Source organism: Stegostoma tigrinum, unplaced genomic scaffold (genome assembly GCF_030684315.1).
Source record: "Stegostoma tigrinum isolate sSteTig4 unplaced genomic scaffold, sSteTig4.hap1 scaffold_63, whole genome shotgun sequence".
Taxonomy (NCBI): domain Eukaryota; kingdom Metazoa; phylum Chordata; class Chondrichthyes; order Orectolobiformes; family Stegostomatidae; genus Stegostoma; species Stegostoma tigrinum.
Window position 1 is genome coordinate 43,536 of NW_026728568.1, and position 12,294 is coordinate 55,829.

Consider the following 12,294-nt stretch of genomic DNA (forward strand, 5'->3'; position numbering starts at 1 on the left):
GAGGCTAGTGTCTTTGAGAAACAATAGCATCATACATATGTAGCGCATCATTTATCTTGCAGGAATGCACTGTGCACATTCTGCACAGACCAAGTTATGATTTAACACTCATCGTGGCAGTGACTAAATACAGAAATATACTAATACAGCAAACCTTTTGTTAAACAGCACCCGTGGTCCCAGGAATGTGCTGAATAATCAAAAATTCCAGTTGATCAATAGGTCCACACACACAAAAAACACACACTCGATAATAGGAACATAATGCACAGGATATACACATCACTGTTCTCCTTCATTTACAGCATAAATAACTTCAGTAATGATGCAACTTTGCGTGAACTAAAACTTACTGGCAGAGAGCCTTCTCACTTGCACCCTCACCAGACATCACAGAGATTATGAGAAGACAGTAAACATCTGGTATGTAATTTTTGTCAGTTTATTGAGTGTGCTAGTTTATTAAACAAAGTTTACCTCCAGTTAAACCTACAGTTTACAAGTGTATCAGCAATGATAGATTTAGTACTGACACTTGTATTTTTCCTCCAGTTGACGCTTGGATGGACAGATCAAGACAATTTTCAAAGAAAGCACTCTGATTCTTCGACTCCAACCCCTGGAAAAGGAAATTGCAGAATGTCACTGACTCACTTTACTGATTTGAATACAGCATAAGATACATAGAACATCGAACAGTACAGGCCCTTCAGCCCACGATGTTGTGCCGAACTTTTACCCGAAACCTCAGGTCTATCAAACCTCCACCCCTATCTTATATTACCATCCATATGCCTGTCTAATAGTCACTTAAATGCCCCTAATGAGGACGATTCCGCGACCCACTCGAGCTAAAACAAAGATCTCTTTGAATTGTCATTTGTCAGACATGTATTGAATCAAAAAACAAATTTCTCACTTCCATAGATTTCTATAGCACCTTAATATGATTTGTGAAAATTAATATTTCACCCTTTCATTTTATAAATACAACTTTAAACAAAATGCTACTATATAGAACTTCTATGTTGGTATTTGCGCATATGCCATTTCAGTTTGTGTGATCTGTTTCTATACAACGAGTGATAAATACTTCGATTAAAATGGTTGAGAGCAGTGTATGTGAGATTTAATACCATGCTTTATCGGCAGACAGTCCATGAGCGGGTAGTTATTCACGAGACTCAACTGACATCATGTCTCAGGGGGGCTTGTGGCCTCTGGGTTACGTACTGTTTGACCATTGCCTACTGGTCACTGGTTGAGAGCAAAGAGAACTACTGGCTGCTATCCATTTTCAACAAGTGATCACGATAATCTACCTGCGTTTCAATGTCCCATCAACATTCAAGAATTGTTGCTCGAAGAGGCTACTGTGTCACAAACAGGAGCAGAATCAAGATCAACCAGTGATAATGGGAACTGCAGATGCTGGAGATTCCAAGATAATAAAATGTGAGGCTGGATGAACACAGCAGGCCAAGCAGCATCTCAGGAGCACAAAAGCTGACGTTTCGGGCCTAGGCCCTTCATCAAGATCAACCATGTTCTTTTCCCTATCTGAACAAGCTGCCAACACCAGAAATATGGGACCGTCTGAATCAATCTTATACAATTAACTTTTACAGTAGACAACAGGTGCAGAAGTAGGCCATTCAGCCCTTCGAGCCAGCACCACCATTCATTATAATCATGGCTGATCATCCACAATCAGTATCCTGTTCTTGCCTTATCCCCATAACCCTTGATTCCATTATCTTTAAGAGCTCTATCCATCTCTTTCTTGAAACGATCCAGAGACTTGTGCCTCTATTGCCTTCTGGGGCTGAGCATTCCATACATCCACCGCTCTCTGGGTGAAGAAGTTTTTTTCTCAACTCTGTTCTAAATGCCCTACTCCTTATTTTTAAACTGTGTCCTCTGGTTCTGGACTCACCCGTCAGCGGAAACATGGTTCCTGCCTCCAGAGTGTCCAATCCTTTAATAATCTTATACATCTCAATCAGACCCCCTCTCATCCTTGTAAGCCAGGGCCCTGTACAGCTGCAGAAGGACCTCTTTGCTCCGATACTCAATTCCTCTTGTTATGAATGCCAGCATGCCATGAGCTTTCTTCACTGCCTGCTGTACCTGCGTGCTTGTTTTCATTGACTTCTGTACAAGAACACCTAGATCTCGTTGTACTTCCCCTTTACCTAACTTGACTCCATTTTGATAGTTATCTGCCTTCCTGTTCTTTCCACCAAGGTGGATAACCACACATTTGTCCACATTAAACTGCATCTGCCATGCATCCGTCCACTCACCTCGCCTGTCCAAGTCACCCTGTATTCTCATAACATCCTCCTCACATTTCACACTGCCGCCCAGCTTTGTGTCATTGACAAATCTGCTAATATTACTTTTAGTGCCTTCATCTATATCATTAATGTATATTGTAAACAGCTGCAGTCCCAGCACCGAACCTTGTGGTACCCCACTGGTCACCGCCTGCCATTCCCAAAGGGACCCGTTTATCACTACTCTCTGCTTCCTGTCAGACAGCCAATTTTCAATCCAACTCAGTATTTTGCCCCCAATAACATGTGCCCTAATTTTGCTCACTAATCTCCTCTGTGGAAATTTATCAAAGGCTTTCTGAAAGTCCTGGTCCACTCCATCCACTGGTTCTCGCTTGTCCATCTTCACAGTTACATCCTCAAAAAATTCCAGAAGATTAGTCAAGCGCAATTTCCCCTTCGTAAATCCATGCTGGCTCTGACCTATCCTGTTACGGCTATCCAAATGAGTTGTAATTTCATCTTTTATAATTCACTCCAGCATCGTTCCCACCACTGACGTCAGGCTAACCGGTCTATAATTTCCTGTTTTGTCTCTCCCTCCTTTCTTGAAAAGTGGGACAACATTAGCCACCCTCCAACCTGCAGGAACTGATCCTGAATCTGTAGAACATGGGAAAATGATTACCAATCCGTTCACGATTTCTAGAGCCACCTCCTTAAGTCCCCTGGGATGCAGACCATCAGGTACCGGGGACTTAGCAGCCTTCAGACCCAACACCATTTCCTGATGAATATAAATACCCTTCAGTTCATCCATTACCCTACGTCCTTCAGCCACCATTACATCTGGGAGATTGCTTGTGTCTTCCCTAGTGAAGACAGATCCAAAGTACCTATTCAACTCTTCTGCTATTTCCTTGATCCCCATAATAAATTCACTCTTTTCTGTCTTCAAGGGCCCAATTCTAGTCTTAACCATTTTTTTTTCACATACCTTTTTCTATCCTCCTTGATAATGGGAACTGCAGATGCTGAAGAATCCAAGATAACAAAGTGTGGAGCTGGATGAACACAGCAGGCCAAGCAGCATCTCAGGAGCACAAAAGCTGATGTTTCGGGCCTAGACCCTTCATCGAGGCCCGAAACATCAGCTTTTGTGCTCCTGAGATGCTGCTTGGCCTGCTGTGTTCATCCAGCTCCACACTTTGTTATCCTTACTATCCTCCTTAATATTTTTGGTCAGTTTTCCTTTGTACCTCATTTTTTTCTCTGCGTATTGCCTTTTTAGTCAACTTCTTTTGCTCTTGAAAACCTTCCCAGTCCTCCGGCTTCCCACTCATCTTTGCTATGTTATACTTCTCTTTTATCTTTATAGAGTCCTTAACTTCCCTCGTCAGCCATGGCCGTCCCTGCCTCCCCTTAGGATCTTTCTTGCTCTTTGGAATGAACTGATCCTACACCTTGTGCATTATATCCAGAAATACCTGCCATTGTTGTTCCACTGCCATCCCTGCTACGGTATTGAACCATTGAACTTTAGACAGCTCCTCCCTCATCGCTCCATAGTTCCCTTTGTTCAACTACAATACTGACACTTCCGATTCTCCCTTCTCTGTCTCAAATTGCTGATTAAAACTTATCATATTATCATCACTACCTCTAATGGCTTCCTTACTTCGAGGTCCCTGATCAAATCCAGTTCGTTGCCCAACACCAGATCCAGAATTGCCTCCTCCCTGGTAGGCTCCATACTGACTCTGCATCTCCTGATTCTATGTCTCCACTCGCAAGGGGCTGAAGATTTTATATTTCTTTACATTCATAATTTCATATTCATTTTACTATTTACTATTTCTTTATTATTTCATTTTCTTTACTTCTGACTATTTTAAATACGACATGTTTTCTTATGCTACATCAGTGACGACATTTCAAAAGTAGTTTAGCTGCCTATAAAGTACTTTTTATACCGGAGACCATAAAATATGCTACATAAATGCAGTTCTTTCTTTTATTAACTGCTGTAGTTGTGTGCTTCTTTGCCAATGGAGGATTGGCTACAATTACGCAGAGGAGCATAAGTGAAATACATTTCCCATGACAAAATTCCAAACCAAAGTTACGAAATTAGAATAATAAAATATTGCCTGTTTGCAACTGAACTGTAGATGAGCAAAGGTCACTTAGTCAGTAAAGTACAAATTAACTATGTTCCCGACATGGAGAATACAAATGAAAACTACGGTAATGCTCACAGGAACTTGGACAATGTTCTACTTTATGATCATAGCAATGCCATATCATCAACACAGGTTTTAATAGATAATAAGTCAATCTGGGATATTTATTCATTTGTTTTATATCCTCAAGATCATCTTCGCAAATCCTGTGAACAGGGACCACTGAACAGCTGACTTAGAATTTTTTTCCACCTATAATATCCATGTTTTATCCTTCTCCCCTCGAAGTTTGTCTGCAGGAAGATGAGTTTACAGGGGCCTTACAGTTTTAATTTGTACATATATGTGTCCAATCTTTGTAAATATCTGTCTGTAGTGAGAATCCATGCATTTGCAATAAATAGGCATTCTTGTTAAGAACAGAAACCTGGACCGTGGTCTTCATCAGTTTGGATCTAAAAGACAGGTAAATTAGGGAAATTTACATACTTTTTAAAATCTTCCACATTGGGATTACTCTGGAAACAGCAGGCTCGAATTGCAGCATGGTACCCTTCTGAATGTAACACCTGAAATCACGAAAGTAATAAATTCCTTGAAAATGAACACAGATTCTATACATGAAGGTTACACAAATCCACGAGCTACAACATGGGGAAAAATACAGTGGATGCTATTTTTAACGAACAGTGTGACTACATCAACTGTTCTGTCTGAGAGTGAAATCTGAGAAATGAAAAGTGAAAACTGCCGGGTTAGAAAGATCCAGTTACGTGCTTACCTGATGGAAATGCATTGATTGTGATATTAATATATATATGATTGTTAATTGAGAGTACTGATGAATTTTGCTTATTGTTTCTGTGATCATCTCAACAATCCATTTGTCAACACAATAAAGTAGATATTGTTATCGTAAAACACCCCTGTAAATCCAAAGAAAATTTCAAGAGGGGCCAAATAAGTAGTGTTGGGGAACAAAGAAATGGCAGAGGAACTGAACAAGTATTTTGCATCAGTCTTCAGGTTGGAAGGCACCAGTAGTAGAACTTTAAGGGAGTCTGAAGCAGAAGTGAGTGCGGTGGCCATCACTAAGGAGAAGGTACAGGGGAAGCTGAAGGGTCTGTGTGGAATTTGTACATTCTCCCCATGTCCGCACGGGTCTCCGCCAGGTGCTCTGATTTCCATCCACAGTCCAAAGATGTGCAGGCAAGGTGGATCAGCCATGGCAAATGTGAGCTTGCCGGGACACAGTACAGGGCTGGGTCTTGGTGGGATGTTCTTGACGGAGATGGTGCAGACCCAATGGCCTCTTTCCGCTCTGTAGGAATTCTATAATTCCGAGAAGATGGTAAATTACATGGACCAGATGGACTGCCCCCCAGAGTTCTGAAGGAGATAAGTAAGAAGACCATGCAGGTATTGATGATCTTTCAGGAATTACTGGAGTCAGGGTGGGTCCCAAAGGAGTACAAAATGGCAAATATAACACCCCTGTTTAAAATGGAGGGAGGCAAAAGACAAGAAATTAAAAGACGAGAAAAACCTGTTAGCCTGTCATTAGGTCAGATTTTAGAATCCATTATTAAGGATGAGATCGGAGAGTACTTGGAAGGACATGGTAATACTTGGAACTACATGTTAAATTGGGCTGAGAAAACACAACTTTGTCAAGGGAAGGTCTCTGTTAGATTCTTTGAGAATGTAACCAGTGAGTAAAAACAAAAGAGAGCCATTGAACTTTATCTGTTTGGATTTTCAGAAAGCCTTTGACAAGGTGCCACACAGGACGCTTCAAAATAAAAAAAATGAGCTTATGGTGTTAGGGAGTAGGTACTGGCATGGATAGAGGATCGGCTAACTGGCAGAATGCAGAGAGTGGCAATAAAAGGGTCTTTTGCAGGATGGCAGCCAGCAACTACAGGAGTTCCACAGTCATCAGAGTTCAGACTACAGCCATTCACGTTATACATTAGCAATCTGGACAAAGGAACTAATGGTATTGTTGTCCACAGGGGGTTGTTGCTAAGTTTGCAGATGACATTTCGATAGGTGGAGAGGCAAGTAGAACATAGAACATAGAACATAGAACATAGAACAGTACAGCACAGAACAGGCCCTTCAGCCCACAATGTTGTGCCGACCATTGATCCTCATGTATGCACCCTCAAATTTCTGTGACCATATACATGTCCAGCAGTCTCTCAAATGACCCCAATGACCTTGCTTCCACAACTGCTGCTGGCAACGCATTCCATGCTCCCACAACTCTCTGCGTAAAGAACCTGCCTCTGACATCCCCTCTATACTTTCCTCCAAACAGCTTAAAACTATGACCCCTCGTGCTAGCCATTTCTGCCCTGGGAAATAGTCTCTGGCTATCAACTCTATCTATGCCTCTCATTATCTTGTATACCTCAATTAGGTCCCCTCTCCTCCTCCTTTTCTCCAATGAAAAGAGACCGAGCTCAGTCAACCTCTCTTCATAAGATAAGCCCTCCAGTCCAGGCAGCATCCTGGTAAACCTCCTCTGAACCCTCTCCAAAGCATCCACATCTTTCCTATAATAGGGCGCCCAGAACTGGATGCAGTATTCCAAGTGCGGTCTAACCAAAGTTTTATAGAGCTGCAACAAGATCTCACGACTCTTAAACTCAATCCCCCTGTTAATGAAAGCCAAAACACCATATGCTTTCTTAACAACCCTGTCCACTTGGGTGGCCATTTTAAGGGATCTATGTATCTGCACACCAAGATCCCTCTGTTCCTCCACGCTGCCAAGAATCCTATCCTTAATCCTGTACTCAGCTTTCAAATTCGACCTTCCAAAATGCATCACCTCGCATTTATCCAGGTTGAACTCCATCTGCCACCTCTCAGCCCATCTCTGCATCCTGTCAATGTCCCGCTGCAGCCTACAACAGCCCTCTACACTGTCAACGACACCGCCGACCTTTGTGTCGTCTGCAAACTTGCTGACCCATCCTTCAATCCCCTCGTCCAAGTCATTAATAAAAATTACAAACAGTAGAGGCCCAAGGACAGAGCCCTGTGGAACTCCACTCACCACTGACTTCCAGGCAGAATATTTTCCTTCTACTACCACTCGCTGTCTTCTGTTGGCCAGCCAATTCTGTATCCAAGCAGCTAAGTTCCCCTGTATCCCATTCCTCCTGACCTTCTGAATGAGCCTACCATGGGGAACCTTATCAAATGCCTTACTGAAGTCCATATACACCACATCCACAGCTCGACCCTCATCAACTTGAGGCAAGTAGTGTTGAGGAAGTGGGGAGGTCACAGAGAGTCTGTAGAGAAGTGGCAGTACAGGCATAGGCTATTTTCGAAATGGGGAAAGGCTTCAGAAATCTGAAGCACAAAGATGCCCCAGTTCAGGATTCTTTTAACATGCAGGTTCAGTTGGCAGTTGGGAAGGCAAATGCAATGTCAGCATTCATTTCCATACGGCAAAAATACAAGAGCAGAGATGTATTGCTGAGGCTGTGTAAGGCTCTGGTCATATTGCATTTGGAATATTAAGAGCAGTTTTTGGCCATCTGTCTAAGGAAGGATGTGCGGGCCTTTGTCAGGGTCTAGAGGAGGTTCTCAAACATAATCCTGGCGATGAAGGGACTGTCATGTGAGGAATGGCTGAGAACTCTGGGTCTGTACTCGATGGAGTTTAGAAGGATGAAGGGGGTCACACTGAAGGTAATTCAGGCCTGGATAGAGTGGTCATGGAGATGATGTTTCCACGAGTAGGAGAGACCAGGACCTGGGGGCACAGCCTCAGAGTCAAAGGGACTACCCTTCAGGATGGAGATGAGGAGGAATTTCTTCAGTCAGAAAGTTGTGAATCTGTGGAACTCGTTGATGCAGAAACCTGTGAAGGCCAAGTCAGAGTTGATTTCAGGCGTAGATAGATATGTTCTTGCTTAGTATGGACACAGGAGAATGGGATTGAGAATGATTGATCCCACTCAATGGGCTGAATGGTCTAATTCTGTTCTTAAATCTTCAGGTCTAAAACACTGGAATGAATCAGTTCAGTGTCATTTTTATTGCACTGCAAGGACAGTAGCTCTCCAAAAGACCGAACAGATTTTCTCACGCTGTTGTGGCAAACCTATTCAATAACTGGCAACAATGCTCCTATTGTGCCTCTCTCAGCCGATGCTAGTTAGTTCTCCTACTCATCGTAACTGGACCATCCTGGTATTACTGGCACTAGTGCCATGTTTAAAGGCTATTGTGAACCAGTAAAATGCTCAGAATCCAGAACTGCCTTGTACAGTTCATAGCATTTGTCCCAGACAGGGTAGGAAAGGGGAAATTAGCACCTTATTTTACAGTTAGGGACCTGGAAGTCCTGGTGGATGGATTGGTGCAGTGCAGAACTGTCCTCTTTCCCAAGGACAAGCACAGGAGGCCATGACACAAGACTCGGCCAGACTCATCTGAGGCTGTCCAGTGTCAATGCAGTCTCAACCACCAAAAGAACCATCCAGCATTGCTGCAAGATCAGTGACCCCTGCTCCAACAGAAGAAGAGCCTCATTGTTCTGTGCTACCTCACATTCACACTCTCTCTAATTCTGCACCACCCTTCAGCACAGCTCATGTAATACCATTCTCACCAAAGCATTCAATGTCTGTCTTCGCTTGCTCTCGTCTACTTGAGGCCCCAAGGCTATTATTCCTGTATGTTCTCTGTGCCTCTTGCTCTCACCCAGGAGACCTCACCTCCCTTCCCAAACATACATGAGCACTAACAAATGCACCAGCTCATTTCATCTCACTCAATCCCTCCCTTTGTTTCATTCCAGGAAAAACAGCCCACAGTAGGGCAGAAAGAGCCAACACAGGTAGTGAGGTGTCTAACGTTTGACTTCTCACAACCTATGAGGATAGTGTCCTGACCATGATCATTCTGAGCAGCCAACTGATTGCATCCAAGCCCCTCGAGTGATATCAGACAATGCCCTGGAGTTAGCTAGATCTGCTGCCTGAAACTGCCTCCCTTGACTGGAGACCATTCCCCTCAGAACATGAAGCATGACCATGAGGTTGGAGACAATGCAACGCATTCTGTGCTTCTGCAGCTGGCACATGCTGCAGGTGTGAGATCAACATATCACGGTGCTGAACGGCAACACCTCCACTCCTTTGATTGATGACTGCTGACAAACATGACAAGCTGTCTGGCTTGGTCTCGATGCCAAAAAGTTAATCAATATACTAGCATTATGAGTCTGTGAGATGTGGCAGAGGGGGCAACCCATAAAAAGACAAGGCAAATGAAGACAAGGCAGAGGAGCTGTTAGCATTCATGCGGGGACAAAATGAGAGTGGAGAGCTCAAGCAAGGTGTCCTGATGTGTAACGTGGCCCAATACACGAATGGGTGCCTGTTCCTGCATATAAAAGTGCCCTGGCAGCAGCACTGCAATGAGGGGGGCTGCTGCAATCCAAAATTCAGCAATGAAGTACAGAAGAGTACTGAAAGCAGATCTGAGATGTGCCATGATGTGCTGAGGCTGGAACATGCCACATGTCAAAACTGTGGACATGGGGTGCTACTGATGGGTGTGGCTGGAGATGCTGGTGACTAGTGTCCAAGTTGGGGATCCAGAGGAGCATTGAGCAATGTGGAAGCACCACACACCCACTCTGAATTTCATTTCGGTAATTCTCAGCATCTAGTTCCTGTCTGGCAGGTAGAAAAAGGGAATAATTATTAATGAGGGTGGTACTGAGAAATAATCTATGCCTTTTTGTGCTCCCTAGCGCGAATTTCTGCTCAATGTCTGCAATTTTACTGCAAAATGAAACATTTTGGTTTTGACATCCAGAAGGAACTTGAGCTGCAATCAATATGACGGGTACTCACCAAATGAAGAATGTCAAAATTGACAGTCGCAAAAATGATTTAATATTGGAACACATCTCATGCAGACAAAGCTCAACTTTATACAAATGAAAAATTGGAGGTCATGTCGGGTGCAGAGAAGGACACCGAAAGATTAACCCCGGACTTTCATCTCCAAGTCCTAGAATTATATCCAGCTTGGACTGAAGGAAAATAAAATTCTCTCCGCTTGCAAGGATTCCCCAATATACTGTCACAGTCTTAATACATTTCCAAGTGAAGTGCATAACATTATTCCGGAATGGAGTTTACTAAACAATCTGACTGAGATAAGCTGAAGGACAATTAGCCTGGAAAATACCACAATGGCACAGTTAATGCTCTTCAAGATACTGGCTAGGTTAAAAAGTCTCAGTTATGAGATAGACTGGTATGCTGGGTTTGTTTTCCTTGGAGCAGAGGAGGCGGAGGTGTGGGTGGGGATCTGATTGACGCATAGAAAATTATGACAGGCACGGGCAGAATACATGGTGAGAATCCATTCCCCATGGCACATGTGTCTAAGACCAGATGGCACAAGTTTAAGGTGAGGATTAAATGCTTTGGAGGAAGTCTGAGGAAAAGCTTTTTCATCTAAAAAGTGGCAGACATATGGAGCACACTGCCTGAGAGGGTTTTTGATGCAGGTATTCTCAACATTTAAAAAGCATCTGGGATGAGCATTTAAAATGCTAGGTCAAAGTAGGCTCTGGACCAAGTGTTGACAAATGAGATTAGTGCAGCTTGGTGTTTGTTGGTAGGCATAGATATGGTGTTTCTATGCTGTATGACTCTATGAGATTGAGGGTCATATGAAAATTTATTCTACATCTGGCCGTTTATTCCTTGACATTAACTGGATGATGTTCATATTGTGTATTTTATACACGTCATTCTCTAGCACTAACATTTGTCACCGTGAAGAGCATTACAATCAGAATGTCAAGATGTCTACATGATCCTGGGCAGATCTGACCAAATGGAATCAAAAGTATATCAGTTTCAATTTTATTGATTTAAAACAAAAGTCGCTAAAACTGTCAACTACTTTATCTGTTGAACTGAAATGAAACTAGAACATACTGAAACCTTATGTCAACAATACTCGGATTGATTTTAATCAGTCGACAATCTTCACATTTACTTAACTGATCCTGTACATATCAAAATCCAATATGTCGCATGCAGTTTAGTGCACCTTAGGACAATCTAAACTTACTACATTAAAGTGTAAATCATACATAGGTATCAAAGACGTTCAGCAGCTAGTTCAGACACATTTCGACACAGAGTGGCACGTTGACCAAGTCCTTGTGATTTTGTTCCAAACCATCATAAATGGTCATTAAACGGTTGATTACTTCAGTCACATTTAGAAGTTGCTCATTTTGTGTCAATTTGTGTTGAGCCAAGACGCGTTGTGCTGTGTGCAACTCCAACAGATACACGACAAAGGAGGAAGAAAACTAACTTCGATTACAGTTTTAACTTATTGGAGCTATTAAATAAAATTAATTCCTGTATTTGGCCCAGAAATAAATACAAGGATTCACAAAAGTACTCTGGAATGATGGAAACAGGCCATTTCCTTCTCAAATGCAACATGTCAAATCCAACGAGGGAACCGTCAGTGATGCTGGTCATATACTGTTGTTTGGTTCAGTAATTCCTGCAGAACAATGGTGGAGGAACAGTAGCTTTGTATGTCATGAAGCCCTCCTTTGTATTTATGAAGCAGGACTCAGAACAATTTAACCTGAAACATCCATCTTTTTCAAGCGATGTTCATTCTCACTACATCCAAATCCAAAGTACAATCTAATTGGCTCTTTCTCCGTTTCAAATAGTGGATCTTACAACCCTTATTTCACTTCTGGTCATCAGCATTCTTTTAAATCACACTATGCCACAGCTATTAAGTGTGTT

At 42.6% G+C, this 12,294-nt stretch overlaps 1 protein-coding gene across 8 annotated transcripts in view; it reads right to left on the reverse strand.

Annotated features, from left to right (window-relative positions):
* Positions 1 to 227: 227 nt before the first annotated feature.
* LOC132209041 (dystrophin-related protein 2-like) overlaps positions 228 to 12,294 on the reverse strand; it is a 156,928-nt gene continuing 144,861 nt past the window's right edge. For 2 of the 8 annotated variants that reach the window (XR_009445116.1, XR_009445111.1), the window contains 2 exons: positions 4,952 to 5,031; positions 251 to 619 (listed from right to left, as the gene is read on the reverse strand). Coding sequence is in view for 1 of the 8 variants with exons in the window: in XM_059644252.1 (XP_059500235.1) it covers positions 497 to 619 (123 nt within the window). In the remaining 7 variants the exon portion in view is untranslated. Of the gene's footprint in view, positions 620 to 4,951; positions 5,032 to 12,294 lie in introns of all 8 variants that reach the window. The other 6 variants (XR_009445117.1, XR_009445118.1, XR_009445119.1 and 3 more) reach the window with 6 other exon arrangements.